Source organism: Lithobates pipiens, unplaced genomic scaffold (genome assembly GCF_037356315.1).
Source record: "Lithobates pipiens isolate NorthernLeopardFrog02 unplaced genomic scaffold, aLitPip1_a1.2 Scaffold_3, whole genome shotgun sequence".
In the NCBI taxonomy this organism is placed as follows: Eukaryota; Metazoa; Chordata; class Amphibia; order Anura; family Ranidae; genus Lithobates; species Lithobates pipiens.
Window position 1 is genome coordinate 89,347,680 of NW_027507790.1, and position 20,001 is coordinate 89,367,680.

Here is a 20,001-nt window from a genome sequence, read left to right on the forward strand (position 1 = left end):
TCTTTCAGAACGTGATGACGTAATTTCGTTACGATGGGACTACATTCAGGCTAGTAGCCAATAGCATTGATGTAGGAATTTGATCTGAGCATGCGTGGCACTTGGTCCGATCAAAATTCTCTACACATGATCGGAGTATGTCTGATCGGCCCAGTTGGTCGGGAAATATTTCCAACAAGTTGGAAAATTGGGTCCGACGGAATCAGTCCGATGCATACCACACACAGTCGGATTATCCGACAACATGGTCCGATAGGACACATTCCGACTGATTCTCCGACCGTGTGTACAAGGGCTAAGAAGTATTAAAGGAGAAGTCCCGCCAAAGCTTCTTGGCTTTGGCTTGTTCGCTGCACTTCTATCGATCACAGGACATTCGTTTTGCACTCCTGTGACCTGTTTTTAGCATATAGCGGACTGAAGTCCCTCTCTGCTGATGTCATGGATATCAGTCCAGGTACCGCGTCATTCTGACAATAGAATTCTGGATCCACCAGGTGGCTGGGCTGGAACCAGTCTCAGCGAGCCACTTTAGGGCTTGTTCCCACCAGATGCATTGGGGGAATAGGCTGGCTGATATTTCCAGCACAGTCTCAATGTGTATTCAAGCCAAAATGCCTTTACAATGGTGGTCAGTACATGCAGTAGTTTTTTTTTTCCCCCACAGCAGGTTGTGGCCTCATTACAGCCTATATTAGTATGATCTGTACCGACAAGAATTAACTATCCACGACTAAAATGAAAGTATGAGAAAGCTTTCGATGATCCTGATGGGTACCATTAATCTCTGTAAAATAATGCCCAGAATATATATTTAATTTTTTATTACATGATTCACATGCTTGGGTAAATCAAAAACCTAAGTTTACCTCCAGCCTAAACCTTTTTCTGTAGATTTAAGCCAGCCATAGATGGAGCAATGGTTCTCATGGTTGCAGGAAAAAAAAAAAACGCTTGATATCCACATCAATACAGCCAGTGTTGATGGGGGAATCCCTCCTATGAAGGTGTTGGCCGTCCTCCCCAGGAGAACAAAGTGATTACTGTTAGTGGCTATAATATCTGCTAGCAATAATTGCATGTAAGGTTTCACAGGCTGGTTGTACCCAAGCTGATTGATCGATCTATCAACTAGAAATTTCAGGCAGGAGCCCGTCAGCCGGAAGACATTTGTAATTATGTAGTCAACCAAACAGCAATGTTATGTGTGAAAAAAAACACAAGAAATTCAAAAAGGTAAATGTTACCTTCTACCAATGAAGCAAGACATTTACAGAGGAGGTACCACACTAAGAGAAATAAACCGGACAATTATAGGAAAACCCTGTCTTCCCTTATGCATGCTGCTGGCTCCCAAAGCAGACCAAACCCTAAAAGGGTCTTCAGTGAATAACTACATTTGTTACACAACGTGCCAGCTGTGCACTGCACGCAGGATCTAGTGTCTGAAGTAAATATTACAAGCCTGCCCCACTGATATGGGTTCGAAGTACGGTTCCCAGAATAAACACTGAGGGCAACCGATCTAGTGCTAGTGACCCCAAGGCAAAAAGCAGTTTGATCTTAATAGGCGTGTCAAAGTAGTGAAGAAAAATAAAAAGAACTGGTTTAGAAAGCTTTGCCAAAAAGGAGAAAACAACCCTGAAGTCCAACATAGAGTACACCGGGGAAGATTCCCAGCTAAGCTTTTATTAGTGTCCAATCACCTGAAGGTAGCAGACTACCTATGGTCTTACATTTCCTTTTTCTTGCATTGTACCTTTACGATACAAAGTTTTTGTTGCAGATACCCCAAGTATTCCAATAGTCTTGTAAATTTTCTTTATAAAAAAAAACTCAGCTTACAAGCATATAAGATCCTTCAAAGTCCCAAAATGCAAGGTGGGGTTTCAACAAATACACAACTTTATCTCCTGGAAGCCCAGCATCAACTAATACAGCATGGGTCCCATACTGTGACCAAAAACCCACTGTCATGCATATACATACTAACATCTTTAGACTTACGGAATTAATAGGCTAAGTAGGAGATACTCAAATACGCACCGAACACTATTCAACACAGCTTTGTCTTTAGCGGAAGGTTTGCTCACGGGTCGCTTGGTGCTCACAACCTTTACTGGATGCTGCTCCTTTCCAGTTTTACTGTATTTGCTTTTGTCAAACTTTGGTTTAGGAATGCCATATTTCCTCAGAATCTATAGCCAAAAAAGGGAAAACCGGTTAGACTAATAAACAGATAAAACACAAAACAGATATCTAGGGGTGATGAGTTTTCCATCAGAAACTAAGGGGTGTGTGTATATAAAAAAATGTGTTTCTTGGAGTACATTACGGGACACAGAGCCATAGTATTAACCATATGGGTTATAGCCACCTTCAGGTGCTGGACACTGGCATACACAATACAGGAAGTTCACTCGCTATATAACCCCCTCCTCCTACCAGGAGTACCTCAGTTTTTGTAGCAAAGCAATATATCTAAACCCCCAAAAAAGGCGCGGGACCTCTGTGTCCCGTGATGTACTCCAAGAAAAGGATTTTACAGGTAAGCGGTTATAAAAATCCCATTTTCTTTATCGTATATCACGGGACACAAAGCCATAGTATTAACTATATGGGACGTCCCATAGCAATGCTATTTGAGGGGGGGGGGGGCTATACCTATAATGCTGCCTGCAGCACACTGTGCCCAAAGGTGATATCCTCATACCTTTTTACATTCACCTGATAAAACTCGGTGAAGACTTGACAGAGTGTGCTTTGACTTGAAAAGGTGGAATCTTACCCCTTAAATCATAAGTCTGAATTAGATTTTGCGGAATCCACTTAGCGACAGTGGATTTCAATGCTGCCTGTCCTTTCTTAGGAACTTCTGGCAGTATAAATAAGAGATTAGTCTTCCGGATCTGAGCAGTCATCTTTAAATAGACTTAGACCACTGTCACCATATCAAGATAATGTAATGACTTCTCTTCTCTGGAACATGGTTTTGGAAAAAACTATGGCAGGACAATATCTTTGTTTAGGTGAAAACCTGATAACACTTTTGGCAGAGAATATGGACTAAGACGCAACACAACTCTGTCCTTGTGAATAAATATAGCTCTTTACAAGAAAGAGCAGCCAATTCCAAAACCGTCCTTGCTGAGGATATAGCAACCAAGAATACCAACTTCCTTGTCAGGAGGACTAAGGGAGTATGCTGTATCGGTTCAAACGGCAGTTTTTTTGGCACACTAACAAAACTAAGTTCAGGTCCCAAGGATTTAAAGGAAGTCTGACTGGCAGATTAAGCCGCATCACCCCTTGCATAAAACCCTGGACCAAAGAATGAAAAGCAAGCGGTCTTTAAAATAACACTGTTAAAGCTGAGACTTGGCCCTTAATTGTACTCCAGGCCAATTTCATCTCTACCCCCAATTGTAGAAAGGCAAGCACATTCTGCCTATGATATACTTCCGAGGGTGCCAACCCTTGGATTCACACCAGGAAACATAAGCCCTCCAGACTTCAGATAAAAAATAGTTCTGGAAGCTGGCTTCCTTGCATTAATCAAAGTAGAGATAACTGACCTGCAAAGCCCACGTTTCTTCAGAATGTGGGTTTCAATAGCCCAGCCATTAAATTTAGCGTTGGTAAAGTAGGATGGAATATTGGCGAGAGTAATATACTGTGAGAGCAGGTCTGGCCTTAGTAGAAGGGACCATGGATCCTGTACTGCCATCTTCAAGATTTCTGCATACCATCACCTTCTGGGCCATGCTGGTGCTACCAGAATTACCAGCTTTCTTTCCAGCTTGAGCCTGCAAAGAAGTCGTGGCAGCAACTGAATAGGGGGGAATGCATAGATCAGGGAGAACTGATCCCACTGGGTCACCAACGCATCTGTTCCGCATGCGAGTGGATCGCTTGTCCTGGACACAAAGTTGACTAACTTCATGTTGAATCTGGACACTAGAAAATCTACACCTGGAGTCCCCCATCTTTGGCAAACAGCCCAAAAAATGTTAGGGTGTAGAGACCATTCCCCTGGGAATAACTGCTGGCGACTTATGTAGTCTGCCTGCCAATTATCCACTCCCAGAATGAAGACTGCCGATAGCCACGGAACATTCCTTTCTGCCCAAGTTAGAATATGGTTCACCTCTCTCTGCACTGAGAGACTCTTGGTGCCCCCTTGTTGATTGATATAGGCCACAGCTGTGGCATTGTCGGATTGGATCCTGAGATGACAATCCTTTAACCTGGAAGTCCAGGCCTTCAGAGCCAGACGAGCTGCCCGAATCTCTAGGATGTTGATGGACAAGGTTCTTTAGGTTCTTGACCACTGTCACCACACAATTGTCTTTTCTAGTACGTTTCCCCAACCTGAAAAGCTGGCATCTGTCATTACCACCTTCCAGATAACTGGTCTGAAGGATTTTCTTTTCAGCAGATTCCGGGTTAGCAGCCACCAACTGAGGCTCTGGAACACCCTTGGGGACAGCCGCAATGGCAAATTTACAGCTTGAACCATTTTGTTCCAACCAGACAGGATGAATGGAACTGGGCATAGGTAACTGCTTTGAACGAAGCCACCATCTTTCCTAACAACCTCATGCAAAGATGAATGGAGGGATCTCTTTTCGAACTGAGCATCTGCACCAGCTCTCTTATGGCGTAGACCTTTGCCTGAGGCGAGAACACCTTCTTCTGAGCTGTGTCTATGATCAGACCCAAGTACTCCAGCATTTTAGCTGTTTTAAGGAAGACTTCTCTACGTTGAGAATCTAACCTAGACTTTCCAGGTAACTGGTTGTAATGCGTACACTTTGCTCCAAAAAAAGCCACCGACTGGTCTATTAGCAATAGATTGTCTAGGTACGCCAAGAATGTTATGCCCTGTGCCCTTAACCTGGCTAGAGGTTGGGTCAGAACTTTTGTAAACACCCGGGGTGCTGTAGCTTGCCCGAAGGGCAAGGCTACAAACTGGAAATGCTGCTGTTATACCGCGAACCGCAGAAACCTTTGGTGAGCGGGAAATATAAGAACATGCAGATATGCATTCCTGATGTCGATAGATGCCAGAAGTTCTCCTTGTAGGATGGAAACCCCTGACCTGATCGACTCCATGTGAAAGGAGCAGATCTTCAGGAACCGATTTCAATTTTTCAGATCTAGAACGGGTCTGATATCTCCATTTGGTTTTGGTACCATAAAGAGGTTTGCATAAAACCCCACACCTTGCTCTACTGTGGGGATCTGTATGATCACCTCCTGAGCCATTAATCGGTCTAGTGCCTGAAACAGATTGCCTTTTCCCTGGCTCTTCAGGAACGTTTGACCTAAAAAAAACGACACAGTGGAAAGTCCCGAAATTCCAGCTTGTACCCTAGAGTTACAGTGGAGATGATCAATCTGTCCTGAATTTCCTCTTGCCAGACTTCTGAGAACTGCAGAAGTCTTCCCCCCCACCCTGGCAAGGGGGGGGGGGGGGGTAAGCCTCTTCATAATGAGGCTTTAGAATTCTGTTTTGCAGGTTTCTGGCCCCAGGACTTCTTTTGAGCCTGAGCCTGGCCATGAGGTTTTCCTCTAGTGTCTGACGGCGGAGGCCGTCACCACTGCCTAGAGGCGGAAGCCCCTGGCGCAGGAGAGAGTCCGCTTAAATGAAAGGAATTTATTCTTTCTTTTGACTGGCAAATAAGTAAATTTCCCACTGGAAATCGTTTGGATGTATTGTCCAAATCATCCCCAAATAGTCGATCCCCATGAAAAGGGAACCCAGTCAGGAGCTTTTTATATGGTGCTTTGGCTGACCAAATTTTTAATCACAGGATCCAACGTATGTGTATTAGCACAAGCGCGAGGCACGACGCCTGGTGAAGAGAATCCTTAATGGCATCCATGGCAAAACATAATGCTCTTGTAGTTCTGTCAAATCCCGGGCTTGCTGTACAGGAACCTGTCTAAATTGGTCCTTTAGGGATTGGCAGATGCATATTGCAGCGACTGCAGGATGAGTAACGGCACCTGCCAAAGAAAAAGAGGTCTTTAATAGGCATTCCAACCTTTTATCTGTTGGATCCTTAAGCGTGTCTGCATTGTCTACTGGACAAGATAGATTTTTATTCACACTGGAAATCGCAGCGTCAACTGCTGGTACATTCCATTTTTGAATTTCTCCTCCATGGGATAGAGAACCGAGCATCTCTTTGGAGGGAGAAAATGATCATCCGGGTGATCCCAGTCAACATAAATAAGCTGTTCTAGTAATGTATGGACAGGAAACGCATGCCAAGGCTGTGAAGGTTTTTAAGTAACCCAAGGAGGTAACCGAACTTTCAGCAGACTCCTTTAGGGGTAGCATGAAAGTGGAACAAACACTCTCCATAAGAGATTGTACCAGCAACTTCTCAGATTGCGAGGCTGAAAAGGGTTCATCTACCGTTGTTTCCTTCGCAGAGGAGTAATGGGTTTGTCTTTCTTTTTAATAATTTCTTTATTTTTCTTTTTTATAACAGGGGAAAAAACGAACAATCCTTCTGTATATTACATTCCATTTCTGCACATACAGCCTGAAAAGAAATATAAAAAAAAAAAAAAAAAAATAAAAAACACAACTCGTTACACTCCATCTGCTCCTGTCTGTTTCTGATATACTATATACTATCCAATAAAGATGAATAAAAGAATGAACCTTTATAAACATAAGTAAGCCACAAAAGAGGCTAAGAATACATAGAAATAAGAAGAGTCATCTTCCTCTCTCATTTCCACCCTCCATGTTGTTACACCTTGCTGCGTCAGGTGGAGGACGCTTCCACCAGACCCGGCCAAAATACTCCAACTACCTCTCAGTATTCCGACTGCAGTTTCTATTTATAGTCCATATCCCCCTCCTTTCCTTACCCTCCCCTTTCCCAAAAATAAAATAAAAATAAAAGCCCCCCATTTAATTTCCCTCCTCCCCTCCTCTTTAATTTGTATCAATTCGTTTTTTCCCTTCCTCTGAAGAAATAAAACAGTTCCATGGTGACCACATTTTTAAATAAATTTCCCTTTTTTCCTAGTTTTCCAGACTAGATCTTCTATCCTGTTTACTCCCTTTACTTTCCTAAGCCACATACTCACCGTAAGAGGTTGTAACTGTTTCCACTTAAGTGGAATGCATGCTTTTGCTGCATTAACCAAATGACACAAAATAGAATTCCTGTATATTTTCCCCGGAATCTCTGACAGGTGCAAAAGGATAAAGCTGGGTCTTCCTGTATATCCACATCACTAAATTTTTGAATGATCTCCCGAACCTCCCTCCAAAATGTTCTCACTCTAGGGCAAGACCAAAAAACATCTAACAAAGTCCCCTGTTCTATCTGGCATCGCCAGTATCTATCTGATGCATTCGGGAAACATTTCTGAAGTTTATCTGGGGGTCTGTACCATTGTGAAATGATTTTATAATCAGTTTCCTGTATTTTGGTACATATTGCTGTCTTAAATATTGAATGTATCATATTAGTCATTTGTTCCTCTGAAAAGGTCCTCCCCAAATCTGTTTCCCATTTCTGGAGAAAAGATAACTGGTAGTTCTCCAATGGTTTAATCAACAACGCATACATTCTGAAGACCGCATGCTTTATTGGTTCAGTCTCCATACAATATTTCTCGTATGGTAACAGATTTCGATCCAGAGGACTTGGCGGTACCCTAGTACATAGATAATGTCGTAGTTGTGCCGCCGACCCAAAAAATAATTGGAAGGGGCCATTTCTGTCTGCAAATCCCTACACTGGTGGCCATCTGCCAGATCTCAAAAAAATGCGATGCAATCCACCGTTTGATCAGTGCGTCAAAAGGTCCCTTTTGTGTTCCTAATATGAATTGCGGATTCCCAAATATAGGTACTAAAGGTGATTCCTGTGTTGATAACTTGCCCTTAAATAAGAGGTTATAACAACCCTGAAGGGTAGGGACTATTGTTGGATGTGTCTTCGTTTTAGATGCCAAGTTCTTGAAACACTAAGGGGCCCTATACAATAACTCCCTACTCTGCGCTTGCTCCAATCTTGGCCAGATTTTAAGTTCTCCATGTCGGCACCAATCCAACAGGCGGCCCAGATGTACTGCCTGGTAGTATTTATATATCTGGGACCACCAGCCCCCCGTTTTGTTTTGGTAGAGACAACAGAGTCCTCCTGATCCTAGGATATTTGTGTGCCCAGATGAATTTTGTAAGTAATGTGTGTATATTTAAAAAATTTCCTAGGGATTGCAATTTGGACTGCCTGGAGGAGGTACGGAATCTTTGGTAGAATATTCATCTTAATTACATTGCTTCTTCCAAACCAGGAATGTAATCCCTTATGTCATCTCTCCAATAAACCTTTGCACCATATTTAGCGCTGGCAGGAAGTTAAGCTCATATGTTTTAGAAGGATCCACTGCTATACAAGTCCCTAAATACTTCAGGAATTGAACTGCCCATTTAAATTTATAATTTGCTTTTATTGACATTATTTCTTTCGGGACAGCTACCGCCAATGCCTCTGATTTAGAGAAATTTATCTTGAAATGAGATAGTGTACTATATGTCTCAATTTCTCTAAATAGGTTCGGGAGCGTAATTATGGGATTGGTCATTGGGAAGAGCATATCATCTGTATATGCTGTGAGTTTATGTTGAATTCCTCCTGCTGTTATTCCTCAAATATCCTTATTAAGCCAAATTCTACATAACAGAGGTTCCAATATCAGTGCAAACAATAAAGGGGACAATGGCCATCCCTGCCTTGTCCTGTTCTTTATCGCAAATGGGGGGGAGACTACTCCATTTACCTTCACTTGAGCTTTAGGTTCTTTATACATGCCTGCGCTTCATCTATTCATTTTCCCTCCCAGTTTTATGTGACGAAGGACTGCAAACATAAACCCCCCATCCCACCCTATCAAAAGGCCTTCTCCGTGTCTGTTCCTAGGAACACACACGTCACACGGAGTCTTAGTTGAGTTTGCTATATGCATCAGATTCAGGGTTTTGATGGTATTATCCCTTGCTTCACTTGTTGGAACAAACCCTACCTGATCCTGATGGATCAGGAAGGGTAGTTGCTGTTGTAGTCTTAAGGCTCTAATCTCAATGAATATCTTTAAATCCACATTCAATAGGGATATTGGCCTATAACTTCCACATTGCTTTAGATCCTTACCTTCTTTAGGAATCACTGCTATCATAGCTCTTAATGTCTCTGGATGGAAAGAGGCTCCTTCCCCCAGCTCATTAAACATTTTAACCAGATAGGGTCCCAATACTGATGAGAATAACTTCTAATACTGAGCCAAGAGCCCATCTGGTCCTGGTGCCGTCCCCATTTTTGCTAATCTTATTCCTCTCTGTACCTCTTCTAAAGTAATTGGCGAGTCCAACTCCTCCTGCACACTAGTTGTCAGGCATTCAACTCCTCCATCACTGTTCAATCTGGTGCGTCTATGTTTAGATTGTAAAGTGAGGTGTAGATCGGTTTGTCTTTCACCCTGATTGTCTGAGGGTAACACCTCATCCTGTACCCACTGTTCCCTTGGTAAAGGGTCTATGGTGGGGGAGGGGGATCTAACACACTTCCTATCCCTTTGGATGGAGGATGCGATTAAGGCCGCTAATCTTCCCTCTAGGCCCACCAGGGCTGAGTAAAAAGCATCTTGTTACACATACAGGGGCTGAGATGTGAGAAGCAGCTGCATCACTTTGTTCCAATAACTCACCCTGGCTTGCCGCAACTGGTATTTCAGGAGAGGATGACAGTGTGGAGGCACGACTAGAGTTTTTAGTGCCTGAGGGTGGAATCTTTGGTACCTTTTTTGAAGTCTTTGTGGTGTCTTTTAGATGGACTTTTTCAGTTCCTAGGCTTCTTCCCTTACCTTATCCTCGCTGCAGGATACTGCTGTAAAAGACAGATTTAAACTTGACCCATCACGGCGGGCTGCGTTAGCAAACATTCAAGGACCGGGTCCCTTCTTATCAGGGTTCCGCCAGGAAAAACTTTAAGTAATGCAAGCATAACCAAGCCCTGGATCCCTGGGGCCAGCCCTACAAAGAGAGGCTTAACAGACAAAACCTTATTCTTCGTATACGAGGCCCAGGAACCATACGTTTGGCTTCAGTGGCAATTTGGATGGATCTGGTTTGTGGAGACTATTTAAATCCAGCAAGGATCCCTCCAGCAGAGCTCCTCAGAGCACATCTTCACTCGTGACCAACACCTTAGACACTGGTGAAAAAACTGAGGTACTCCTGGTAGGAGGGGTTATATAGGGAGTGAACTTTCTGTATTGGGTATGCCAGTGTCCAGCACCTGAAGGTGGCTATAACTAATATAATTAATACTATAGCTCTGTGTCCCGTGAGGTACGATAAAGAAATGTTTTTTTTTTTTTTTTAAATAAATACACCCTAAATGTCACCTCCATGATGTCTAGTTTAGTAAATAACAGATCGCATTTTAATTGGGCAATAATACATCAAGTTCAAAACTGAAACCAGGCCATGTATACATAAATAGGAAAGGCACAATTTTGGAGCCGGAAACTTACCTGTGTAAGCTGATCTTCCAGGAGTTTCTTTGGGGGGCGGACATTGGTGAAGAACGTATGCAGAAGATTTCCTGGTGTCTGAGAATTCATCTGTTCTTTGCTCAAATAAATATCAGATACCTTGATGAACTTGACAGGAGTCAGGCTGAGCATTTGTTCAGCATGAATACAGCTTTTGAATATTTCTATTAGAACATCTCGAGCTTCTGGGACCAACTTGTCACCTATGAAATGATAAAGCAAACAGCTATGTGGCTTTATGTTTTTTTTTTTTTTTTTTTTTTTTTACTTCAACAACAATTTGGAGCACAACCCAAAGATGTATTCTGTAACTGTACATCCATAATTCCCCAAAACTTCTTGGGATGTACACTGGGATAAAAGATCAACAAAGCAACTGAACAGAGGTGAACGCAAAGCAAGCCAACACTTGGCTGGCTCTACAAGACATAAACACAACAGTGGCTCTACTGGTTGAGTATTGATTCCGACAGCACTCGTAATCCACAAATTCCTATAAACTTTCATAACTTGTTAAAACACTGTGCTATATCACCTTTCATGGTTTTATCAGTAAAGTAATCTCCTAATCCTGGAATTCCCTGGGTATCAAACAAACTCTGGTTTACTGTGGAGACTGTCAGTATTTCCTCTGTAGACATTTCCATAAGCTCATCTTCACCATCCAGACTTGACAAACCAATCAGATCACTGCTATTAAATAAACTTGCTCGGATTTTCTCAATCTTGGCTCTGGAACGCACCTACAACAGAAATAAAGAATGAAAACGTTTAGCTAAAGTAAGAGACTAATGGCAAACATATGCAAGGCAGCTTTGCATTTGGCTGTGTTACTAATGGCCCCGACTACTATTTCTGATGTGCTTGTTGGATACATATCAAATACATGAATAAAGTTCAATGCAACAAAGCATTCCTGGAATCCTTTACAGTTGTGCAAGTTCATACTTCGAATCATCTCACAGTGATGTACATACTTCACTGATAATGACATATAAAAATAATCACTAAAGCCCAGTAAAGCAATAAAAACGCAACAGCAGTTCTAGTCTTTACCCGCTCCACTCAAATACAGGCGTTGCCAAAAGTTTTGAGAATGATACAAATATAAAGTTTTCACAAAGTCTGCTGCTTCAGTGTTTTTAGATTTTTTTTTTAGGCGTTTCAATGATATACTGAAGTATAATTACAAGCATTTAATAAGTGTCAAAGGCTTTTATTGACAATTATGTGAAGTCAATATTTGCAGTGTTGACCCTTCTTTTTCAAGACCTCTGCAACCCTGGCATGCTGTCAATCAACTTCTGGGCCACATCCTGACTGATGGCAGCCCATTCTTGCATAATCAATGCTTGGGGTTTGTCAGAATTTGTGGGGTTTGTTTTGTTCACCCGCCACTTGAGGATTGACCACAAATTCTCAGTGGGATTTAAGTCTGGGGAGTTTCCTGGCCATGGACTCAAAATGGCGATGCTTTGGTCCCCAAACCACTTGGTTACCACTTTTGCCTTATGGCAAGGTGCTCCAGCATGCCGCAAAAAGGCTTTGCTCCTCACCAAATTGTTCTTGGATGGTTGGGAGAAGTTGCTCTCGGAAGATGTTTTTGTAACATGCTTTATTCATGGCTGTGTTCTTAGGCAAAATTCTGAGTGAGCCCACTACCTTGGCTGAGAAGCAAACCCACACATGAATGGGTTCAGGATGCTTTACTGTTGGCATGACACATGATTGATGGTAGCGCTCACCTTTTTCTTCTCCAGTCAAGGTTTTTTCCAGATGCCCCAAACAATCGGAAAAGGGATTCTTCAGAGAAAATTATTTTATCCCAGTCATCAGCAGACCAATTCCTGTACCTTTTGCAGAATATCAGTTTGTCCCTGATGTTTTTTCAAGGAGAGAAGTGGCTTCTTTGCTGCCCTTCTTGACACCAGGGCACCCTCCAAACGTCTTCGCCGCACTGTGTGTGCAGATGCACTCACACCTGCCTGCTGCCATTCCTGAGAAAGCTCTGCACTGGCCGTGTCCCGACACCGCAGCTAAATCAAATGTAGGAGACGGTCCTGGCACTTGCTGGACTTTCTTGGGCGCCCTGTAGCCTTCTTCACAAAGGCAGTGGAAATTTTTTTTTGGGGATTAAGTTCATTGTCATGGGAAAGAGGGACTTTGCAATTCATCTGATCAGTCTTCATAACATTCTGAAGTATATGCAAATGGAAATCATAAAAACTGAGACAGTAGACTTTGTGAAAATTAATATTTGTGTCATTCTCAAAACGTTTGGCAACGACTGTACCTCTCTAACAGGTTGCTACGGAGACAGAAAAAGATGCTAAAATCGCAACACTGGGAATACACAAAGCATTGGTTCTAACTTTTCCCTCACACTGTTCAAAAGCAGACATTTAACAAGAAAGCCTATTGTAAGGTCTAATTTACTGATCCATGTAAGATCTAATGGTGTGCCACATGTTCAAGGCGTATTCTGTAATGTGTAAAGACTGATTAAAGTGATTCTGAAGGTTGTCATTTTTTCTCTAAAAATTACAAACATGTTATAGTTACCTGCTTCTGTGCAATGAGTTTGCACAGATCAGCCCTGATCCTTCCCTTCTGGTGTTCTGGTGACTCCTCCCCCCTGCCGAGTGCCCCCAATAGCAAGCCTCTTGAGCACTCCTGAGCCACGCTCCTGTGAATGGACATTGTCCATTCACACAGAGTGCAGCTTGGCCAAGCCCCCGCTCTCTCCTCATTGACTCACTGGCTGTGATTGACAGCCAATGGCTCCAGCTGAAGGTCTTTAATGGATAGAATACATCAAGGTATAAAACATTCTGCTTTTAGAACCACTTTAAATAATGAGCATTGGGGATAAAAAAAAATAAAAAATCTTTAGGGCAGCCAGGTAGTCTCTGTCAAGCTGTCGGAGAGTCCAGACAAATGATACCACTGATCACATGGCCTGCCAATTTAAGCATGAAACAGTAACAAAACATGCAACGGTAAATTGGTCAATTTTAAACAATGATGATGCATTATACAGTTAGCATGGTGTCACCCAATCTGAGAAAACCAAGTTGTGCTTTTGTTTTTACTAAACCCATTTTCGCCACTTTCACGAAAGTTATAAAATGCATGCATGACAAAAAAAAAAAATAGAAGAATGTGAAGAATTTACCTCCACAACTGCAAATCCCTTGATTGGCCGGGACATGGTTGTATGGTTGTCCAGTGCACTGACTGTAAATATGGATCCTACATCTGGCAAAGAGGATATTTCTACATTGTCAAGTTGCTCCACAAGGCTGCCCAAACTGCCCATGCTCCCTGTACTGCATATGGAAATATCTAAACTCTCTTGGCTGGATATTGCATGTGGCTCCAAAAGTCCTTGTGGCACCGCAAGTTCTGGAGGAAACTGTTCCACAGATGTCTCACTGGTGGTCTGAGAAACACCCTGTGAGCTGCACAATGACGCCTGGCTCGTGGAAGCAGAGGCACTGACACTAACCGCAGGGGTCACACTGCTGGAACTGCTAATGTCCATGTTATCAGGATTTGGCATTCTGGTTTTCTCTACCTCCGTTTTGCATTCAGCTCCTTCAGTTTTGCCTTTTGGTTTTGGAATTTCTACATCTTGAAGGGGAATGTAAATTTCATCCTTAAAAACTCCCCCATGAGCATTGCATGCTTTCCGAATAGCTCCTCTAACAACAGACTCCTCAAGGTGAGTGGGGATCCCTGAAATAACAAGCAAACGGCTATGGGCAGTGGGACCCACCAGTGCCTGACTGGCATCTGCTATGGCATCATTGGTGACACCCAACCCTTGTGGATCTTTACTTGTAAGATGCCTGAGAATCATTAGCAAAGTTAGTGCTCTGTGGAACCATAACATGTCCTCTGGCTTGCTTCCTCCCATACTGAGCAAGGCCGGATCATTCTCTGCTCCCCGTGAAGTAGTGCGCTTGGCTGCGGATGCCTTGTCACGCTTGATCTTGACTTTCTTCCTCTTTGAGAGTAAGCTTGGGCTTTGTGGAGTCTGGCCAGGAGATGATGATGAAGAGGAGGAGGAGTCACTAAGATTTGTGGCATTAGTCGAGGATACCACACTCACTGCAGAGCTCATATTAATAGGAAGAGTAACTTCTGCCACAGCAAGACATATCTCCATGAGGGCATGGAAATAAGTGGAGAACCTGCCTTGTTCAGCAATTCCAGGCACAGAGCCACCACAGGCATTGCCTGAATTCCAGTTCTGAGTCTCCTCATCATACAACTTGCGCAGCTCTGTCTGTAGAGCCATAAGCATTGCTAGACATGGATTCAGTTGCAGAGCTATGGAAGATGACAGACCAGTTGGGTTCTTTTTCTGCTCAAGGTGATGAACTTTACGCAGCAGTTCAGCCAGCAGATGGAAAAGCAGCTCCTTTATAACAGCAGCCAGATCTGTTGTCCACAGTAAATTTGCTAAAACAGACAAACAACAAATCTTTAGAAAAGGATAAAAAAAAAAAAAAAAAAAATGAAAGGAGAGTATGAAAATGCAGAAAGTCATAAGAAGACTAGGCTAAGGTTTCTAACCTTAAGGTTTCTTGGGTGTTGCATGGCAACTCGAAGTTTCAACTCCCCCCATACATTTTCTATACGATTAGGGTCTGGAGACTGACTTGGCCACTCCATGGCCCTAATGTGCTTCTTCTTGAGCCACTCCTCTGTTGCCTCGGCAGTATTTTTTGGGTCATTGTCATACTGAAAGACCCATTCATGACCCATCTTCAGTGTTCTAGCTGAGGGAAGAAGATTCTAATCCTAGATTTTACAATACATGGCCCCATTCCTTGGACCCTCAATGCGGCAAAGTTAGTCTGTACCTTTAGTAGAGAAACAGCCCCAAAGCATAATGTTTCCACCTCTGTGCTGGACTTTAGGGATGTTGTTCTTAGGGTCAGTCAGCATTTTTCTCCATCCTCAAGATGGCACATGTACAGTCATGCCAATGAACATCTAAATCATTCAGACAAGGATTGGGAGAAAGTACTGTGGTCAGATGAGACCAAAATTGATCTTTGCCTTAGGCACACCTACCACCCACACCTGTTATGAATCTAAGAACTTATGATAAACATTAATAACTGGGACTACCAACTGTATGTATGATACGTCAGCCGTTCTATTTCTTTGCAATACAGGATGTAAATCCTGTATTGACTTTTATGCTCAATAAACTTTATTTTTAATTAAAAAAAGATCTCTTTAGCATTAATTCAACTTGCTGTGATGAAGTAAAATGCTGACCATGACCCCAAGAACATCTTACCTACATTGAAGCATGGAGGTGGAAACATGATGCTTTCCGGCTGGTTTCTCTGCTAAAGGGTACAGGTCGACTTTGCCACATTGAAGGGCCAATGGATGGGTCCTTGTATTGTAAAATCCTGGATGAGAACCCTCTTTCCTCAGCCAGAACACTGAAGATGGGTCTTGGATGGGTCTTCCAGCATGACAGTGACTCAAAACATACCACTAAGGCAACAAAGGACTGGCTCAAAAAGGAGCACATTAAGGTCATGGAGTGGCTTAGTATCTAGACCTTAATGCTATAGAAAAATGTATGGAGGAAGCCAAAACTTAGAGTTGCCAAATGACAGCCAAGGAACCTTAAGGATTTAGAGAAGATCTGTAAATAAGAGTAGACCAAAATCCCTCCTGAAATGTGTGCAAACCTGGTCACCAACTACAAGAAAGGTCTCATCTTTGCACTTGCCAACAAGGGTTTCTCCATCAAGTATCAAGTCATTTTTTGCTTGGGGATCAAATAGTTATACTCACTGAACTGCAACTTAATTTATAGCGTTTGTTTTATGTGTTTTTTATGGAATTTTGCTGGATATCTCCATCATTTAAAATATACCTATGATAAAAAATATAGACCCTTAATTTCTTTGCAAGTGGGCAAACTTACAAAATCTGTAGAGGATCAAATACTTATTTTCCAGACTGTATACAGTCAATTCAGGCTGCAAGCACATGCAGCATCAGCGCACAGCTATTCACCTCACAGAGCTCGGGAATAAGTGCAGCATGAAACATTTAAATATTTCCCGAGATCTCACTTCCTTCAGATAATGCATTTATTAAGAAGATGGTGTTAAAACAGAACTTTACACCAAAACGGGAAACTCCACTTGTTTGCATCCTCCCCCATGGCACTGCCACATTTGGCAGTTTATTTTTGGGGTGATACCCGCTCCCAAATTCTGGTCAGAGGTGCCGTGGCGATCTGAATCAGAAGTTTGGCAGCCTGTTTTTTCCCCTACAGCCTTCTGGTACAGATCACAGGTTCCAGAAGACTACAGGACCATTTACAAGGCACAGTGCGACTCTCGCATGTGCAGTAAGAAACCAGTGCTTGTTTCCCTTACTTGAGATGCCGGCGCCTGCACCCCAACCTGACCGAAAAATTGACTCGGGTGAGGACATCGCTAGATCCCTGGACAGTTGAGTGTCCTAATATTCAAAATCAGCAGCTACAGTATTTATAGCTGCTGACTTAATTTTTTTGGGACAGCCTGGAGCTCCACTAAGTAAAAAAGAAAGGAACACAGAGGCTCTCATTTCATGAAAATGCCAGTTCCCTGGCTGTTTTTGGCCTCAATACGTCAAGTCAATGGTATGCAACAAGCAAGTTTTCCATTTTCTTTTGTGAATAAAATGGGATTTTATGAGATTTGAAAATCACTGCATTCTGTTCTTATGTAGATTTTACATGGCATCCCAACTGTTTTGGAATTAGGGTTGTACACACACAAAAAAATGTATTAACATTACTGCTATAGAAATGACCTACAAAGCTCAAGATTGCCCAAAAAAAAATTTAAGAAGTTATGGTCACCTTGGGTGGGAACACACAAACACAAACCCTCTGAAATGATGCCGATATGTAGTGTACTGGTCCTAGTAACATCCATGTTTTATAATCTATGTAGCAAACCAATTAGTACAGACATACCATTTAGGATCGCGTTGTTATTTTAAGCTAGACATAAAAGCCAAATGTTGCTGTTCATATATTTCGTATTGAAGACAATTTGAACCACAGTAGAAAATATATTGACTATGTTAGGTGTTCGGCTTTATAGTTACTTGTACTGAAAAGTATAATACATTTATATATACATTTTATCTGTAAAGGCTGAATTTATACAGTCTGTTTACGTTCAATAAGCTTCTAATATTGCAAAATAATAAAAAAAAATTTCCCTTAAACTATTTCAACAATTTTTACTGCAGTATAAAGAAGGTTTTTGCTGAACAAAGTAACATCTTACCCAGAAGTTCCACCACTTGCAGCAGAACAGAGGATGGGACTGTATCAAGCTCATCATCAGACCTTTCATCTCCATCCTCTAGTTTCCAAAATAGCAGCTGCTCAGTGAAAGCCATGGCAAGTGGAAATTCCAGGGGCAATGAATGGAAATCTAGTATGGCACCCGGAGAAGGAGATACTCCTAGAACAAAATATTCCTAAATCAGACTATTTGTAGATCATGTTACAGCAATCAATAAGATTTACATTAAAGGCATAGAGTTAAACCTGTATATATAATGCTAGCAATCGGCCTATAAAGACCTACCTTACAATGCCACACACAAGTTTTTTTAACATTATGAAATGCAGAGTAAGTAGCATGCAAACATACAGATATGTCATTTTTCTGGAAGCTACTTCAAATGTCCATTAAAAATGAGCATATGCTTTCTATCATGTTATATTATGCATTTAGCTTACATTTTTATTGGTAATTATGGGCGTCTAAAAGCGGCCATAGATGGATTGTACCTCTCAGGTTTCAGCAGGGACAGGCCCAGTTTCGACCCATCTATGGGCAGGCAGGTTGTACCCAAGTCAATCCAACTTGGATACAACCAGCCTGTTGGATATTTTTTTTTTTTACACACGACTACTGCCGGCGGCTATAGCCATTATAAATAACCATTGTGTTCTGCCAGGCAGAAAGGTTCCCCACCACCATAACAGAATAGAGCTGCGGGAGGGATTCCCCCCAATCAACACGGACTGTGTTGATGTGGTAATCACGCAATTTTCTTTCCTTTCACCTATGATGGAAGGAAATAAAATCACATAATATATGGGCTGCTTTACTCTACTATACAGAGCTATAGAACAATCTACTGGGCAAAGCAGAACAGGGTAAACATGTCACAGGTGAACTGAGCATGACTGCTACTCTAGGATTAGGAGTCATGGATACAGTACATTGCTCTGTATTTCATAAAATAAATTGCCCTTGCTTTTCAACAGATCTTCCAGATAAGAGGTCTTACGAGTAATAAATACCTATTTTGACGTGGATCTTGTCGGTGGGAATGATTGCAGTTGGGTACTGGTTGGTGGTTGGTGGTGGGGTCAGGCCTGTATTACTTGGAGAGGCATCACGGGGGAAACACACCGATTCTATTAAATTCAGTTGCCCATTTCTCTTCACTTTATGACCAAGGCCATACACCAAGACTCGAGACCAGGGAGCTTTGTACAATGAAGAGCTAGAATAAAACACAGATTAAAATAAAAATTGATTTAGAACTTAGGGGAGTAACAGTACTAAAACTCCTCAGGTGAAGTTCATTAAAGAATTAAGTGACCAAAAATCTGACAAAGTCTCTGTGATTGATGGCTCAGAAACAGATAGGGTCGAAGATAAAATTGGATATAGAATCCACTGTAGAGGGCATGGTGGCTGTCTGTGTAACCAGAGTAAGAAAGAAAATTTGCATTCTGGGTCATAAAGTCCTGCATGACTGTAGTAAAAACCACAGATGACCCAACCACTCACATTGCCCCAAAGAGGACTCTGCTCTGCTGAGGGAAGAGACTCTAAAAGCAGAGGGCGAACATGATTCCAGGATACCAATGTTGCCATTTTTAGTAAACATGCTGCAACAGTCCCTAAACCATTAGGACACCCAATTCGGTGGGACTGTCTCCCTTGTGCTTTGAATCAGACATCTTGCAGTGGCAGTCCAGTAAGCATCAAACAGGCTCAGGATTAGAGGCAAGGCCCCAATTACTCAATAAACCTGGACAGCTGATAGCAATTAATAGCTGCAGAAGGATGACCAAAGTCATTGTATGCAGGCAGCATGGAGAGATCAAAGATCACTCCACCCAGCAGAATGAGGTCAGAGCTCTGTCCCACAGCACTAAATGCAAAGGTCAACTTTTGGAGAATGTTACACATTACACCCATACTTAAGGTGTAACATGCACCAGCATTCGGCTCAACCCCCACTTCCCCGCATCCCCTGATCTCCCCACCCTGCTGTGAATAGAAAAGAGAGGAAAGATCCCTTGTGCCGCACATCCATGGATTCTTATGGTGGTGATGAGAG

General features: G+C 42.3%; 1 protein-coding gene across 2 annotated transcripts in view; it reads right to left on the reverse strand.

Moving 5' to 3' along the window:
• Positions 1 to 20,001, reverse strand: part of HECTD4 (HECT domain E3 ubiquitin protein ligase 4) — a 269,419-nt gene that overhangs the window by 36,582 nt on the left and 212,836 nt on the right. For both annotated transcript variants that reach the window (XM_077462034.1, XM_077462033.1), the window contains exons 59-64: positions 18,950 to 19,155; positions 17,919 to 18,098; positions 13,766 to 15,057; positions 11,126 to 11,333; positions 10,570 to 10,793; positions 2,047 to 2,198 (exon numbers count right to left, since the gene is read on the reverse strand). In XM_077462034.1, coding sequence (XP_077318160.1) covers positions 2,047 to 2,198; positions 10,570 to 10,793; positions 11,126 to 11,333; positions 13,766 to 15,057; positions 17,919 to 18,098; positions 18,950 to 19,155 — 2,262 coding nt within the window. The remainder of the gene's footprint in view (positions 1 to 2,046; positions 2,199 to 10,569; positions 10,794 to 11,125; positions 11,334 to 13,765; positions 15,058 to 17,918; positions 18,099 to 18,949; positions 19,156 to 20,001) is intronic.